Source organism: Musca autumnalis, unplaced genomic scaffold (genome assembly GCF_047663935.1).
Source record: "Musca autumnalis isolate F117 unplaced genomic scaffold, ASM4766393v1 scaffold_5, whole genome shotgun sequence".
NCBI classification, from domain to species: Eukaryota; Metazoa; Arthropoda; class Insecta; order Diptera; family Muscidae; genus Musca; species Musca autumnalis.
The window spans coordinates 4,724,855-4,743,068 of record NW_027412088.1 but is presented as its reverse complement, the minus strand read 5'-3'; the positions used below and the strand labels follow the sequence as shown (position 1 = coordinate 4,743,068).

Sequence of the window (18,214 nt, the reverse complement as noted above, 5' to 3'; positions counted from 1 at the left end):
ATTTTTATACCCTCAGCCTTTAGGCTAAGGAGGGTATATACACTTTGATACGATGAAAATGTGCCTCATCGAAATAATGGTTTTAGACCCCAAGTATGTTTATACGAAATGTGTTTCAGACAATTTGGAGTCGATCTAGCCATGTCCGTCCGTCTGTCTGTCTGTCCTGCTGGCTGGAGCGCACGATAACTCTCGAACCGATGAACCGATTCGGTTCAAATTTTGACTTTCGTAATATTTTGCCCAAACTTAGTTTAAGTTCGAAGATGGGCTATATCGGTCCACTCCTTCCGGTACCTCCCCCACAAGAGTTGGAAAAAGTTCGGAAAATTTGTGCGCACGATAACTCTTTAAGGGGGTAACCGATTTGGTTCATACTTTTCTCATCGTCAAATATGTACCAGACTTAGATGAGGTTCCAATATGGACTCAATAGGTCTACTCCTTCGGGTACCTCCCACACAAAATTTCGGATAAGTTCAGTTTAGGACCTGCTCTCGAATCGCATTGGTTTTTGTTTTAGCAACTTGTATTCACTGCCCCCATACGACGGTACAAGTTTCAGCAGGGGCAAGTCCAAACTTCCTTAGAAAATAGCTTGAAAGTTTCACAAAACCCCTATAACACCGTGTGGGGTGGTTGGAGCGCAAGATAACTCTCCAACGGATCTGTTGATTGGGTCCAAATTTTGGCCTTAGTAATATTTTATCCAAACATAGTTTAAGTTCGAAGATAAGCCATATCGGTCCACTCCTTCAGGTACCTCCCCCACAAAATTTCAAAAATGTTCGGAAAAATTATTCGTACGGTAACTTTTGAAGGGAGTGGCCGAATTGGTCCATACTTAACACATCTTAATATATCTACGAGATATAGATCAGGTCCAAATATGGACTATATATGTCCACTCCATCCGGTACCTCCCACACAAAATTTCGGATAAGTTCACTTTAAGACCTGCAATCGAATCACTTTGGTTTTTGTTGAAGCAACTTGCATTCGATGCCTCAATTACGGCAGTAAAAGTTTTTTGCAGGGGCAAGTCCATACTTCTTGAGCAAACAGCTCGAAGGGTGTAAAAACCCCCTATGGCACCATATGTAGTGGCTTGAGATCGGCTTTCATAATGATCAATGTCGATCCATTCTTTTAAGTAATTCCCCCGCAAAACTTCTGCTCTTTAATCTAATCAACATATTTGTCGGTTCATGCGTTCAAAATTTTTAAAACCCTCTAAATACCTACGTTTTATGGGAAAAAATTGTTTCAATATACACAGGCTGAGGGTATATCTCTGTCGGCCAAGCCGACTGATACTTTTTTTACTTGTTTATAGATCAGTTTAGGTGAGTTTATTTTCTATTTCAACACACTTCGTATTTTAACTTTATTTCGCTATTTGCTGGATTTGAACACACGAATTTCTGCTTTGTAGCCGAACACACTACATACTAGGCCACGCACACGAACATTAAGGGTTGTTAAAACGTTTACATAAGCACCACCAAATATTCTATTTTTTTTTTAACAAAAAGAATCCGGCTGGCGGTGACCGTTGAACACACAACCCTCTGATTTGTAGTCGGACACACTACCGCTGTGCCACCGTACTCATAACTTTGTAAGGAGTAATATAAGTAGTATTTTTGTTTACATTACTTTGTTATGGGTTACATAATGACTAACGGATCCGCTGCTGTGCAGTGTATAAATTTCAATTGTCCAAGTTCAGCACTAAACGTTATCTAAAAAGTGGAACAAGGTTCTACTAAATATCACTTTAGAGCACACATTTTCAAAAGCCCTGTCGCATACACCTCACTGGGCTAAATATTTCAAATATCAGGGAAGGGCGCATTGAGATCTTATTATTTCCGGTTTAAATATCCAATCAGTCTATCTACGCAGAAGTGTCAGAAGTCAATAAAGGGCCCATTCATTTTTTGATTCTTAAAAATGATCGTATAATAGAGCGACTTATGAAGGTCAAATTCCGTGTAGTTATTCAAAAGAGAAGAAAACGAAAAATCGAAGACATTGTTCAATTTGTTTGGTTCTAGAACTATTTTGGAACAGAGACAACATAATAGACGTGATAACGGATTATTCCCTTGTGTCTATTGTTAAATTTTTTTTATAATCTGGGATTTTTGAAGTGTTTTATAGGCTTTTGGTTGGTTCTCTCAGAATTTAGGAGGTCCTTCGTACCATTAACTTTTAATATGAAATTTGAGTTTTTATAGCCACGAAATTTGTTTATTTAACAACAACATTGTTCCACAACATCCCATACGGGACAAGGGAGACTTCTCTCATATCAATGAGTGCACCCCGATTCATATTAGCTCAATGATATGGGACCTACTGTTTATCGCCGAGTTCGAACGGCGTGTCCTAAGACACCACTTGTAGAGAAGTTTTTCAAGGCTGAAATACTCAGGAAATGTCGCCAACATTTCTGAGGGGTATTTTGCCACCGTTGAAAAATGTTTGGTGTTGCCTGGCCGGGGAATCGAACCATCGACCTTCTGCGTGCAAGGCGGGCGTGCATACCATTGCACCACGGTGGCACCCAAATTTGTTTATTTAATTTTTAAAAATCCAACGAATATCAAAAGCTGATTCAGATGGCCCTTGGTCTGATAAAAGCTTATTTTTAACTGCCTACCGTTTACATTAGACGTGATTTAAATCAATCTAATTAATTGAGCTGTTATTATATTCAACGCTTTTCTAAAAGTTAACTAGAAAAAGTCGGCAAAGTAAAGAGAAAGTTTTCAACCGTTGTTGTCGCCAATGAGGAAAAGCCTTTTATGTGCATAGCTTGCCCTACCATGTTGTCAAAACAAATGGAAGCATTGAAACATTGTTACGTTTTATTTTTGTTTTTATTATATAATTGTTTGTTATTTATTATTGCCAATTATTGTTTACTTTATTTCAATCGATAAAATAATTGCAATAGTGTTGATGTTGTTGTTGTTCTTGTAATATATGTTAAAAATTAAATCAAATAATAATAAAAATAATTTATATAACCATAATTATCTAATATTGGTAACTTAAAGAAGAAGAAGAGGGTGGTGGAAAAAAGAAAACATTACATTACTTTCCTTAAGACTAATTGTTCGTTTGTTTATGATCGATTTATATGTGTTTGAGTGTGTGTGGGCGTGAATGTGTGAATGTGGAGCACTATTTTTGAATTGAATTTGTGTGCATGTGAGAGTCTTAAATAAAAATGTATGAAATTATTAAATAAATTGAGCCTAAGTTAAATCGATGCGTTTCTCATCCCTTTTAAAGAGGGGGAAAGTTCGCTGATATATCGGTTAGGGTGTATCTCTGTTGCCTATTCATATTTACAATTGTTGGGTATGATTTTCACATTTGTTTTAAAGTTTTAGGTTTCTGAAATTCTTGTCGAATGCGTATTGTATACTTTGTGAAAAAAATCTACTTGATTTAAGCTAATTGGAAATGAATTTGAAATCAGTCGTTACATTGGTTATAAATACCATTTAGCAGAGAAAAGTTGTCCCAAGCTTCAATTCTCTGATTTATGCAAACGTTTTTTGATACTAGCTCAACAATGTAGTATGTTCAACAGTTATGCAAAAAATGTCGAAATATGAAAATGGAATTTGCAAGTATTGAAAATATTGGCATTTTGTAATGATATAAGAAGTACTTCTAAACAATATTTTATTTTCGTTGTCTAATAGTATCTTAACTTTGCATAACCATTTTCAGATTGGGTTTTTAAAACATTTTATACTTATGTAAAATGCAGCCTGGTGAATCTTCAAATCAGGATTTGTCCAATTCTAAGTTTTTCAAACCATTTTTTGGATCTGAATATAACCAAAGAACAAGTTGATTTCGTTTGAGAATTGAATACGTTGTTCTCATTATTGTCCTATTTCTTTCTTTTTTCGAATGTATGAATGTTTTTTGTAAGGAATATCGAATCACATCAAAATAATCACTTGTTGATAATAATAACGAAATTATTGTCCTAATGTTAAAGAAACAAAAAATATAATAAAAATAAATTAAAAAAATTAAATATCTGATTTGAAGTCGTAACTCAACTCAACTAAAACATTAAATAAAACTATGCTAAATACTATCAGCTAAAAAAGTTTGATTTACATAGATAACTAACTAACACATACAAATATAAATACACAAATGATGATTATTTACTACAAATGCCACCACCGAACACCATCATCATCATCGACGATGCGTTCGGTAACTGTCGTTGTGGGATTGAATGTTAAGCCTAAAATTGTAAAATCTGATTTATCCAGTCTCTGAATTCTGAAATTCTTGTGTAAACTCCAGGCTGATTGGCTTCGGCACACCCAATACCCCAAGAAATAACACCGCCCAATTGGAATCGTTTATCGGATTCTCGTTGCAGTACCATGGGACCACCAGAATCACCTGGAAATGAGATTGGCATTATTAAAAAATCTACAAAAGAGTCAAGCATTTGAAATTACCTTCACATGAATCGTAACCACCCTTTTTCCATCCCGCACAAATGAAGATGTGGGGTATGTGTTCAATGTAACCAGCCGATCTGTACATCGATTCACAAATGGTGTTGTTGATAACTGGCACCGCAACTTCCTGCAGTACACTGGGCAATGGACCATCTTCATAGAGGCGACCCCAGCCGGTTACAAAAGCTGTTTGTCCAATAAAATCTTCATCGCTGTCTGGTACACAAACTGGTATAATATTAGGCTGGAAGGTCACCGGTTCGTAGAATCTGAAAATTAGAAATTACGGTGTTTGAAAATATTGTTCAAAATGTGATTAAAGTAACTAACCGTAATAATGCCAAATCATATTCGAAAGTTCGTGGATCGAACTGTGGATGAGAGGCAACAATTTGTACTCGTCTTTCTTGATAGCCATAAGGTTCTTCTTCTTCGGCCAAATCATATTCACCCAAACGCAAGAGCAGATCTGAAGGAGGTACGCTAAAAATAAAAAATAAAAGATTAAGAAATGAGATGAATATATAAATAACAAAGGACTCAAAAAATCGTTAAGAATCACATAAAAATGGCAAAGGAACTTGGAATTTTTCGCAACTAAAATATTTTTAAAATTTTAAGAATTTTTCAGAATATAATTTAGAATTTTTGTATAAAATTAGATCGGGGAAATATTTTAATACTTAGCTTTGTCGTACAAGTACAAATTCAGAGGTCACATAAGCCGAATAACCCATTACAAAGTAATTTTAACAAGTATCCTTCTGCATTAGCAGGAGTGGAAAAATAATGGGTTGCTTTTTCAAAAATTTAGAAAGCCAGCTCAGAGTGTGCTTCTCTGACCATAAAATCGAGGGCTGTGATTTCGTGCCTCACTGTTGGCAAATAAAACAAGGTGTGATATAAAAAGGTACTCAATGTTGTACCATACTATTTAGCGAACGGGTAAAGCAATAAATCTTGAAATTTGAGATGTGGACCACTGTTGGTGAGTAAGGTTTGGTATTGAAAATTTCTACTGAAGCGGTACAAAAATTACCGAAAGGTACTATAAATTGTTCCCTAAGGTGGATCTAAAATTCCGAAATTTGGAATGAGGTTCTCATGATGAAGTATTAGTTAGATGTACCAAAGAGTTTTAGACAATTCGAACTATAAATATACGAAATGCATTAAAATTAAGTAATTTACGTATCATTTGTAATATGTATGTGAATGGATAAAATTTTGAAATTTGGAATGATAATCTTCTTATATATAAAAGGCAATGTGTGTATGTTAGTATGTTTGTTTGTTTGTATGTTCCGTATAGACTCAAAAACGGCTGAACCGATTTTCTTGAAAATTTCAGAGAATGTACAGGGAACACCGGTGGTGAAAATAGGCTATATATTTTTTTTGCATTTCGGAGGGGGCGGTGTACCTCCCCTATGCCCTATTTTTTAAAAACGCTATTTTAGCAAAACTGACGAACGTATCGGAGAGAAAATTAATTTTGGAGACAATGGTTGTAGTGTCTACGATCCTAGGTACTAATTTGGGGCCTAAAGACCCGACCACGCCCACTTTCTTAAATAGCTTATATATCAAAAACTGCTTAAATGATTTTCTTGAAAATTGCAGAGAATCTACTGAGAGGACCCGTGGTGAAAATTGGGTATATATTTTATTGAATTTCGGAGGGGGCGGGAACCTCCCCCATGCCCTATTTTTAAAAGCGCTATTATAACAAAATTGACGAACGTATCGAAGAGAAAATTAATTTGCGAGACAATGGTTGTTGTGTCTCCGACCCTAGGTACTGATGAGGGGCCTGAAGACCCGACCACGCCCACTTTTGTAAATAGCTTATATATCAAAAACTGCTTAACTGATTTTCTTGAAAACGTCAGAGAATCTACTGGGAGGACCCGTGGTGAAAAAAGATTATATTTTGTTGAATTACGGTGGGGCGGGGAACCTCCCCCATGCCCTATTTCTTTGAAAACGATAATTTAACAAAACTGAAGAACGTATCGGAGAGAAAATTAATTTGAGAGACAATGGTTGTTGTGTCTCCGACCCTAGGTACTGTTTGGGACCTAAAGACCCGACCACGCCCACTTTTTTAAATAGCTTGTGTATCAAAAACTGCCTAACTGATTTTCTTGAAAATGTCAGAGAATCTACTGGGAGGACCCGTGGTGAAAAAGATTATATATTTTGTTGAACTGCTTAACCGATTTTCTTGAAAAATTCATAGAATCTAGTGGGAGTACCCGTGGTGAAAATAGATTATATATTTTGTTGAATTTCGGTGGGTGCTGGGAACCTCCCCCATGCCCTATTTTTTGAAAACGATATTTTAACAAAACTGAAAAACATATCGGGGAGAAAAATTATTTGGGGGACAATGGTGGTTGTGTCTCCGACCCTATGTACTCATGTGGGACCAAACCACGCCCACTTTTTAAATATCTTATAATCCAAAACTACTAAACCGATTTTCAGAGAATGGATAAGGATGACCCCTGGTGAAAATAGGCAATATATTTTGTTGAATTTCTGGGTCGGGTCCCTCCCCTTTGCCCTATTTTATTAAAACTCTGTCTTTGCAAAACTTACTAACGTATGGCTTAGAAAATAAATTTGCGAGACAACGGCTGTTGAATCTCCGACCCTAGGTACTTATTTAGGGCTTAAAGACCCGACCATGCCCACTTTTTTAAATATGTTATATCTCTGAAACTACTGAGCCGACCTTCTTTAAAATTTCAGAGAATGTACAGCGATGGCCCACCATGAACTATATATTTTTTGAATTTCGGAGGGGACGGGGTACCCCCCCCCCATGCACTCCTTATTATAAAACCCTTTTAGCACGCACATTTTTTAAATACATTATATCTCCAAAACTTCTGAACCGATTTCCATGTCATTTTAAGATGATGTACAGGGAAGGCCCCTGGTGGAAATAGGCTATATAAACTTACGAACGTGTCCGTTTCCCCAACCCTAAGTACATATTTTAGCCGTAATACCCGACCACTGCCAACTTCTGAAATACATTACAAATCGATGGAAATACCGGATGTTTTGCTTAACGAAGCTTTGTTCTTATTGGAAAGCAAGTCTTTAGATTAGAAGGCAACATATCGATAGCTACAGCTTCATCAGGTATGCATTATAAAAAGGTGCAAGGACACAGTCGACCCTTAAGCTGCCACTGGACATTCTTTTGATTGAATTGCACACATGCAATATTAAATAGAAGTTATCATCTGGAACGAATGTACGATGGCACATACAAATTCCCAAGAAGCTTTAAAACGATTCTTAAAGGATTTAGGAGCAATTCACGTTTAGATTTAAGGCAAACACTGTCACAAGTCATCAGTTAACATACCGCCAAAATTTCATATAGACACCAACATTTCTGAAGATGTTTTATTTGTCACTTGTAGTTCCCGACTATTTTGCGACCCAAGAAAAATATAATTTACTTAAGAAAACGTAACATAAAACAGTTTCAAGGGCCAGCAACGTGGACCGGGCCGGCTAGTCAAATATAAAAGTGAGGTGGTTTTGGAAGTACAGTCGAACTTCTCTATAACATAGAACTTGGGGATCGATGAATTATGTATGTACTTAAGTGATAATGGTTTGGTTCTAAAATTTGGTACAAATTAGATTTGAGAGAAAGGATGGAGTTGGTGGGTAGGGTCGATATAAAGCGGTGGTTTTGGAAATTCGTACCTCTATATGGTAAAAACCAAACATGTTTTACAATTGATGAATCTGAGTTTCACCATTTAAGAATTCGCGAACTGTTAACATATTCCATATATTATGCTTGAAATTCTTTAAAAGGGAGTGCTTTAGGAGGGATCCCATAATGTCGCCCATTAAAATTAATTTACGTGGAAGCTGTGTTGGCATCGATGTAGAAAAATTGGTAAAAATGGGTTGAAGCCAAGAAGTTTTTTATATTCCCTTCCGATTTCTGACATAACCTTACATTTTATAGACCTATACCCAAAGAATGTCTCAAAGAATACTCCATGGGCAACATGATACTAGTGTATGATTTTTCGATATATCCACGGACGCGGAAGAAGTTAATATTCCAAACTCATAGTAGGATTATAGAACTCGTGATTTTACGTCGTTTAATGTATATCTCATAAGTGTGCTCCGTACAGCATCCTAGTAATTGGAGTCCGCGTTCGAATCCATCCACTAAAACGCTGGATATAGATACCATGAAAATAGGAAAAAATTGCAAAAATATATTTTGACAAATCCGCATACTAAGCCGCGATTTTCTTTGAAAATTTTTACATATATGGAATCCATTATGCGCGATTATATTTGTCAAAAAGCATGTCATAAATTACAGAGCTACGCCAGTAATATGGGTCTTTTACCAAAAATAGAATGTGGGGGCACATCGGCGGTTGTTGAAACATCTATTTGAAGTGGGTTTATATTGACGTATTTTTGATGGGTGCTACTGAAATCGGATGCGCATCAAAATCGTATGTATATTGTGCGACTTTTACCCACTTTAGGGTTTTTTTGCATTCGGTGATGCAAATGACGGCACACTTTGGATTCTCTTCAGATAAGTCAATAAAATAGAGAAATGTATAACCACAGCCACAACTTTCAAAATACCGAAAATCGGGAGGTATCGTTCTATGGGGGCTATATGAAGGCCTGAACCTAAACCGACAAATGTTAGGTGGAAAGTTTTTTTACCCCCAAAGGAAGACTTAATACCAAATTTCAGCCATTTCAGAGGGATATTGAGGGCACAACCTTCAAAATACCAGAAATGCGGAGGTACCGTTCTATGGGTGATATATGAAGACGTGGACCTATACCGTCAAATTTCAGGTGGAAAGTTTTATACCCAGAACGAAGACAAAATGCCAATGTTCAGTCATTTCGATTGGATATTGAGGCTACAACTTTCAAAATACCGAACATCAGTAGCTAGCGTTCTATGGGGGCTATATGAAGACGTGGACCTATACCGATACATTTCAGGTGGACAGTTTTTCAGCCCCAACAAAGACTTAATACCAAATTTCAGCCATTTCAGAGGGATATTGAGGGCACAACCTTCAAAATACCGAAAATCGGGAGGTACCAAAGACGTGTACCTGTGCCGACAAATTTCAAGTGGAATGCTTTATACCCCCAACGAAGACTAAATACCAATTTTCAGTCATTTCGGTGGGATATTGAGGGCACAACCTTCAAAATACCACAAATCCGGAGGTACCGACGTGGACCTGTGCCGACAAATTTCAGGTGAAATATTTTATACCCCTAACGAAGACTAAATACAAATTTCAGTTATTTCGGTGGGATATTGAGGCTACAACTTTCAAAATACCGAATATCGGTAGGTACCGTTCTATGGGGGCTATATGAAGACGTGGACCTTTGCGTATTTTATTCGTTTTATTTTGTAATAAAACGAGTTTCTATCTAATCAGATTTTCTCTACGACCATCCTAACCATATATGCATTTGTATAGGATTCCGCTGTCTAGTTATCACAGTAAGCAACCAAGCTTTCGTGATTGTAAACTATATTTCTTGATGAAGATTTAGCAGAGTACATTCATTATTGTATGAAATAGTAACAGAACTCTCAAATATTTTTTTCTCATTTTTCTAATCAAACCAAAAAAATATTCCAACAATAATTTTGTTCTCTTTTGTTGTTGCTATAATATACTATTTATATACCTGATCTCTATAAATTTGGTTTCATATTTTTCTATACATAGTCTAGATTTTGTACATATTTATACCCTCAGCCTTTAGGCTAGAAAGAGTATATACACTTTGATACGAGCAAAAATGTGCCTAATCGAAGTAACGGTTTTAGACAAGTATGTTTGGACGAAATTCGTTTCAGACAGTCCAAACTTAGTCTAAGTTCATATGAGTCCTTCGGGTACCTCCCCCACAAAAGTTAAAAATTTTCCTGTAAAATGGTGTGAACGATAATTCTTGAAGGGAGCAATTGATTTGGTCCAAACTTCGCACATCGAATTATACCTTCCAGATATATATCGCGTTCAAATATGGAGTATATCGGTCCACTCCCTCGGTTGCCCCCACACAAAATTCGGATAAAGTGAAGTTTAAGAGCTCCTCTCGGATCGTTTTGAAATTTTTTCAGTAAGGTTCCCTTGCGGCTTCCTCTACCACCGGAACAATTTGTTTCATGCGCAAGGCCATACTTCCCGAGATATTGGCCTAAAACTCCAAGAAACCTTGACGGCACTAACCAAAATGGCAAATCCGCAAGATAATTCTCGCAGAGATTTTCTGTTTGTTGCAAACTTTGCACATCGTATTGTTTCATCCAGTTATGTATCAGGTTGGAATATGGAATATATCGGTCCACTCCTTCGGATACCTCCCACTCAAAATTCGGATAAAGTGAAGTTTAAGATCTTTCCTCGCATCGTTTTGATTTTTTACTCAGTAGGTTGTTCGACCTACCTCATTTACAACGGTAAATTTTTTTCGGAGTAACTCAATTCTTCCTAAGATAATGGCAAAATTATTGTGTTTGGTTTTGTGGTTTTTTGGTCAGTGGCTGAGGGTATATCTCCGTTCCTTGGAGCTACTTCGTTACGGAACTACACAACTAACTCTAATCTCTAGTATGCGTCCACTTTTGGTAAAGTATATGGGATAAATTTAAAGCTCAGAAAGTCTTCTTTAGTGTTTATCCCTTTTGCTGAAATGTCCCTAACCAAAGTTAGAATTATCGACACTATTATTTATTATTAATGTCCAAAAATGGGAAAATGGAATGAATCCAATCTACTTTGAATTATTCATTATAAAGCTGAAATTTTTCTGCTTTCATTGTCAGACTTTTCTTTTGGAATAATTTTAATAGCATCGGTCCATCACCAAGATCAATAGGCGATCAATAGACGATCCGATACAATTGGATACCTGAATCGTGATTATAGGGTTAAGATGGACTGACTGACATGCGTTTTTCAGACTGATGATGTACAAATCTTCCTATCAATAGTTCCTCTTGTGATAACTCATATCCCCTTCTCCGAATAATACTTACTTGTCAACACAATGAGCCGCTGTAATAGCCCAGTTTTCATTTAGCAAAGCTGCTCCACACTTGTGCAAATAGGTTGAGGTACGCCATTGTCTCAGCGATATTTGCCATGGCCAGCGCCCGAAGGCAGCATTGGAACCGCCAACAATGCGTGGTTCGGGGAACATTCTTCTACCGCAAACTGAAATTGCGTGAAACAAAAATTTTGATTAAACTCTAGTTTAACTGCTACTTGGCCATCATTACCTTGTCGATAGTCAACACCTTCCAAACTGTTCGTTATTGAGACGTTCACTGCCAGACTTTCGGGACTTTCGGTCGTGAATAGATCAACAATTGGTATATCTGTGGCTGGGGGTTGTGGTGGTGTGATGGATGAAGCAACAAATGGTGAATCGGTGATGGAAGCTGGTGGCGTTGTTGAGGGAATGGGTTTAGGAGTTGTTGTTGTGGTGGTAGTGGATGTGGTTGTTGTTGTTGAGGGTGTGGTGGGTTTCCGTGTTGTTGACGTTGTTGGGGTGGTATATTGAGTGGTAGGTTTATGTGTTGTCGTTGTTGTGCTGGTGGTGGTGGTAGGTTTGGGCGTTGTCGTTGTTGTTGTACTGCTACTTGTTGTGGTAGGCTTGCGAGTCGTCGATGTTGTCGAGGTCGATGTACTAGACGATGATTGGAAAATAATCGGTTTTTGTGGCGGTAACACAAACACGGTATTGTTATTCACCACAGCACTAATACTGGTGGATACCGAGACACCAAGTTCCTCGTATTTATTTAAGTCGTTAGGTTCTGTAAAAGGGTTAACAAATGTGGGTAAATAAAATTTAAATTATAAATTCTAGAGGTGATTAGGTTGGAAAGAAGAACGAGAAATTGTCACATATCTTAGCGAACATTCTCTTAGCCAGAGTAGGCCACTTCGACGGTCTGGTCTAAACTACATTTTCTTCATGAAACAGGCTCATTCTATTTTTTAGGAGTTCTGTGCCCCTAACTTTTAAAATTGTGTAAACTTATATGGTATAAATTTTGTACGCAAATTTGATAAAATTTGAATTGTGATGTGAGATTTGCAAATGCTGAGCATCGGCAAAGAGAGTGTTACAACTGTTAATCTTCAACGCGTGTGTTATTATTTGCAAATTCTATTTTGCGCTGATGTTAGTGTAATAATCTCTTATTTAATAGTAGGTTGTTTATACCTCCTCATTTTTTGAAAAATCGCTTTGTGTTTTCTAAGTCCACTGTGGTTAATCTATGGCATAGTTTGGTACAGAGTTAGCAAATTTCGTTAACTTTAATCTAGAACTGGCAAACTATGATTTGTACTGTTTACAGTTGTCGTAAAGCTATTTTAGGTCGTTCTCCAAATCCGTTATATTTTAAATAATTGGCGACACATAACATAAAATACAGCTTTTAGTGCCCGACATTAAATATGCTTTACCAAAATAATTAGAACGATATTTTGACTGTCGACCGTTTGCTTGCCACTTCTACTCTCTAATCCCTCCCCGGATTATTACTAATATAATGCGCACCGAGCTATGGATGGTATAAATTTTGAAGATATTCGAACAAAATTTTGTATGGAATTTAATACATTTATGGCTGTTCCGGAACTGCAAGAATCAACAATTTTTTTAATATGATAACAGTGTTTACTTTATGATATCGAAAAAGGTAAAAATTAGTAAATTCTTCCAGTTCTGGAACAGACACAACTTTCAGACAATCGGAGTCTAACTATATTTTTATAATATCCCAGGAAGGACCAAGAAAAATTTTCCTACATAGTTTTTATACCCTCAGCCTTTAGGCTAAAGATACGATGAAAATGTGCCTCATCGAATTAATGGTTTTAGACCCCAAGTATGTTTGGACGAAATGTGTTTCAGACAATTTGGAGTCGATCTAGCCATGTCCCTCCGTCTGTCTGTCCTGCTGGCTGGAGCGCACGATAACTCTCGAACGGATGAACCGATTCGGTTCAAATGTTGGCTTTCGTAATATTTTGCCCAAACTTAGTTTATGTTCGAAGATGAGCTACATCTGTGCACTCCTCCCGGTACCTCCCCCCCAAAAGTTCGAAAATGTTCGGAAAGTTTGTACGCACGATAACTCTTGAAGGGAGTGGCCGATTTGGTCCATAATGTGTATAGCGTAAACTTTCTACCAGAGTAATATGAGGTTCCAATATGGCCTCAAAAGGTCCACTCCTTCGGGTACCTCCCACTCAAAATTTGGGAAAAGTTCAGTTTAGGGGCATCTCTCGAATCGCTTCGATTTTTGTTTTAGCAACTTGTATTCACTGCCCACCATACGACGGTACAAGTTTTATCAGGGACAAGCCCATACTTCCTGAGAAAATAGCATGAAAGTTGCAAAAAACCCCTATGACACGGCGTGAGGTGGTTGGAGCGCAAGATAACTCTCGAACGGATCTGCCGATTCGGTCCAAAATATGGCCTTAGTAATATTTTGTCCAAACATAGTTTAAGTTTGAAGATAAGCCATATCGGTCCATCTTTAATCCTAATCAACATTTTAGAAAAAAATTGTTTCAATATACACAGGCTGAGGGTATATATCTGTCGGCAAAGCCGACTGATACTTTTTTACTTGTTTTTGCTCAATTTGACATAACTTTAAAGATACCTATATGAATGTAATGTCCGTTACTTTCGGGTCACTGTCACAGGTTGAATCCCACCGTGTGGTTTGCGAATTCCCTGTCAATAATTTTTCTTTCCTAGAATGACTTTTGCTCCCTGTGTTGTTTTTTTAGTTATAAACTCTTTAACGTTGCTGTCCCTTCATTTCTTACCTTCGGTTTTGTTCGTGACACTGGGTCCCGATGTGGTTACTGGAATCCAATCTGTGCCCGAAGCTTTGTTGGGATCTGAAGGTTCTGCATCAATGTTAGTCCATGTCACCAAGCCTGGTTTTTGAGTGGTGGAAATAACCACGGGTGCATCGGTACTTTGAATCTTTGGTGGTTTGGTTGTAGTTGTCGTTGTTGTTGTAGTTTTCTTAGTTGTGCTGTGAGGTTTCTTTGTTGTAGTCGTCGTGCTAGTAGTTGAGGTGGTGGTGCTGGATGTTGAACTGGTGGATGTAGTCGATATTTCTGGTACCTTTTTGGTTGCTTCCGTTGTTGTGGTGGTGAGTTCGTCTGTGGCCATGGTAGTTGTTGGTTTAGGTCTGGGTTTAAACGAAGACGTTGTTGGTCTGGGTACCTTGGTAACTGTGGCGGTGGCTGTCGGTTTGGGTCTATATCCTCCGGGATATTTGGTTATTGTGGCATTTGCTGTTGTTGTACTTAGATTTATTGTTGTGGCTGAGCTGGTGGTGGAGGTGGTTGTTGAAGCTGTCTTGTTTTGATGCTTTGTTTGATCAGCCATAGTTGTGGGTAATGGCTTGCTCGTTGGTTTGACCGTTGTTCTCTTGCTGTGTTGAGGTTTCTTGGTGGTGCTTGGTTTTCGACTGGTTTGTGGCTTGGGTTTCGTTATGGGTCTATGTGCTGCCGTTGTCGTCGCTGTTGAAGTTGTATTGTGGGCTATTGTTGTGCTGGCAGTAGATTGTGGTGTCGGTGGCTTTGTTGTTTTTTGTGGCACAATCCGTTGGGTGGTAACAAATTCCATTAACTTGGTGGGTTCGGCGGGTGTTGCCACAGTGGTTTCCACAGTTTGGAATGTGAAAAGTTTAGTGGGTGGCGTGGTAACTTCCGTCAGCAATTCATCTTGTTCCACTTTGCTACTGGCTGTTGTTGTGAGAATTGGCCGTGGTGTTGTAGTTGTAGTGGTTGTTGTTGTTGTCGTGGTAGTAATTTTCTTTTTCTTTGTTGTTGTGTTATACAAAGGTTTTCCACCACCACCGGCTCCGGTTGTACCTTTAGTTGGTTTAGCTGTTGTCCTAATCACAAAATGAGACTGTTTATGGGTGGTGGATTGCGGAGGTTTGGCTGTGCTCGTTGTACTGGGCTTCGTGGAACTTATCGCTGTTGTTGCATTTGTTTGTGTGATAACCGGCCTGCGGGTATGTTGTTGCGTGGATGCAACTGAAGCCATACTCTGGGTTACGATGTTCGATATTTGAGTCAAATCGGTTTGCGACTGCTGTAATGTTGTACTACTGTCGGTGTGGGGTGCCAATGTGGTCAATTTGAATAAAGCACTGGTGGGCATTGTCGTGGATTCTGAGGTATAATGATGCGATATGGTGTTTTGATCTATGTTGTTATCACCAATCTCAGGAGCAAATAGTGAACCTTCATCCTGCAATAAAAAAGAAGAAATGAGTTTACTAACAATTCATGATTTGTCTTGTCACAAAAACCGTTTCTTCACCTTAATGTCACAACAAGATCCAAAATAAAAACGATCAATACAGGTGCCCAGATGTGTTCCATTCTGTTTGATACAATCAATAGCGAACATGCACACTCCAGAACGTCCGGACTTTCTCACTATGCAGGGTAAATGTCGTATATTTCTGCCAGATTGAACTAAAATAGAAGATGAAGAGGTTTTTCATGTTAGACAGAACAATATGAGTTAAATTGGAATGACCTGATTTCATTCTATTATTTGAGTGACAAGCTATTTTCCATTGTTTTTTTTTTTGTTTTTTGAATGCGTGATGCGTTAAAATTTAGAAAGTTTTCTTTACTTTTACATAACAATTCATTTCCTCCCTAGCCTTCTGTCGCTACGCCAAGAGGTGGTGGGAAATTATTATTAATTTTTATCTTATGCGAATTTCATGGTTTGTGGTCATTGGTGTGTGGAGATCTCCACTATTTTCAGTGGTATTTGGGTTGTGTTTTGTTTTTGGTATCTTAATATCTTCTTCTTGTCGTTTTCTTGTTCATCTTCTCCCCTAACCAGGTGATGGTTGGTGGTGATGGCAGTAATTTCATATAATTAACGTAATAAATTCTAAATGACTTCCTCCTCTAGCATAGATTGGATTGTGGAAAGCAGTCGGTGGTCGGTGTTGGCCGCTTCATCCAGCCAAATAACTGCCTCTTTCTGTGATTTTCTTCTTATTGCCGGTAGAGTGGCAGGTCTTCAAAATGCGGTCACTCAACGGCAAAAGCCTGACCAACCATCATTGTCTTTTCAGCTTCTTCCTCTACGTTGCGTGTAAATACGCTGCCATGCTATCCAGCTCCACAAATCATTTGCTTGTCATTGTGTTGGTCTTATCGGCCGTCCGGGTGTTGTTATGCTATGTAAAAGCTTGTGCCGAATGAGCGAATGAAAGAACACTAATGTCTTGACCAATCCATTTGGGGCTATCGTTTACTTGGTTTGAAAACAGTTTACACGATTTACGATTTGTATTCAACTTTTAAATCCCCTTTTCATATCGTAAATTTGACGTATATCACATTTCTTAAAGTAACTGATCCTGGCTGGCTTTTTCGACTTCTTAAAAAAGGGTCATTGAAATGTATGGAGATTTTAAGAACTTATGAACAAGACAAACCGTTTTGTTTGTAAATTAATGAGCGAAAAAGCACCACATAAAGTGTGGAATTATTATCGTGGCTTTGGTGAATTAAATGGGTAATGATATACAATAATCGGATTTCCAAACGAAATTTAAGAACACCATCAATCATTGTTAATCAATTTGGGCTTATTAACGATGTAAAAGGAGTATTTACTAGTGACTTTGGAAAACATTTAAGAAGGGCGTGGGACAATGGTACTACTAGGTGAGCATTGTGAGAACTTAAAATGGTTTGATGATTCCAGCATTAAATTTTTATTCATCTTTATGTTTATGTTTTAACAGTGCCGGACATTGTTTTTAGTCTGCATAGGTTTTTGGTGGTTTTTGAATGGCTTTGAATATTTTTGTTTATAATCCTTTTTTATGTTTTTCTGGTGCGTACTGATTTAATGTGAGTTCAGAAATCTTTCAGATATTGGTTTACAAAATATGTAACTATTTTTGTAGGGCACTTAAATTGATGGGAATGTAAAAACAGCACAGCTTAAGTTATTTTACGTTGAAACTTAATTAAAATATCCGCTACGTAATGAAAACAAAAATAATCTCTCCAAAATCAAAAATATATACCTCAGATTCCTAACCTTCGAAACATCACCACAATATATGAGTACCATGGTGCAATGCTATGTACATCCGCCTTGCAAGCTGACTGTCCGGCTTTGATTCTCAGGGCAGGCAACATCAACCTCAGTGTAAATTTGGTGACATCTCCTGTGTATTCATCCATGTAAAACTTCTCTACAAAGTGGTGTCTTAAGTAGGTCCCATATCATTGAGCTATTATGAATCAGGGTGCACTCATTGATAAGAGATAATTAGGCTTCCATATCCCTTCTCGGATGTTTGTGGAACAATTATATATTACACTGTGTGCAATTTTTGAGTCATGTTTTATTAAGCATATTCTGACACCGCAGTGGGATAGAATACAACAAGTATAAAAGTGTCAGTCGGCTTTGCCAACAGATATATACCCTCAGCCAATGTGAAGTGAAACTTTCACCTACGGACAGATCAAATGTATTTAAGGTCTCTTCAGAATTTTGTGGCCCTTTTTGGACATTTGAACTTGCCGACAAAAATA

The 18,214-nt window shown here is 37.6% G+C and overlaps 1 protein-coding gene and 1 long non-coding RNA gene across 2 annotated transcripts in view; one reads left to right on the top strand and one right to left on the bottom strand.

Annotated features, from left to right (window-relative positions):
* The window catches only part of LOC141404851 (uncharacterized), a 312,536-nt gene that overhangs the window by 90,775 nt on the left and 203,547 nt on the right, over window positions 1–18,214 (top strand). The gene's annotated exons all lie outside the window — the stretch shown is intronic.
* Window positions 3,923–18,214, bottom strand: part of Np (serine protease notopleural) — a 56,057-nt gene continuing 41,765 nt past the window's right edge. The window contains exons 3-9 of the mRNA XM_073957276.1: window positions 15,954–16,111; window positions 14,435–15,881; window positions 11,857–12,396; window positions 11,614–11,791; window positions 4,845–4,997; window positions 4,512–4,783; window positions 3,923–4,452 (exon numbers count right to left, since the gene is read on the bottom strand). Of these exons, the coding sequence (XP_073813377.1) occupies window positions 4,289–4,452; window positions 4,512–4,783; window positions 4,845–4,997; window positions 11,614–11,791; window positions 11,857–12,396; window positions 14,435–15,881; window positions 15,954–16,111 (2,912 nt within the window). The 3' untranslated portion in view covers window positions 3,923–4,288. The remainder of the gene's footprint in view (window positions 4,453–4,511; window positions 4,784–4,844; window positions 4,998–11,613; window positions 11,792–11,856; window positions 12,397–14,434; window positions 15,882–15,953; window positions 16,112–18,214) is intronic.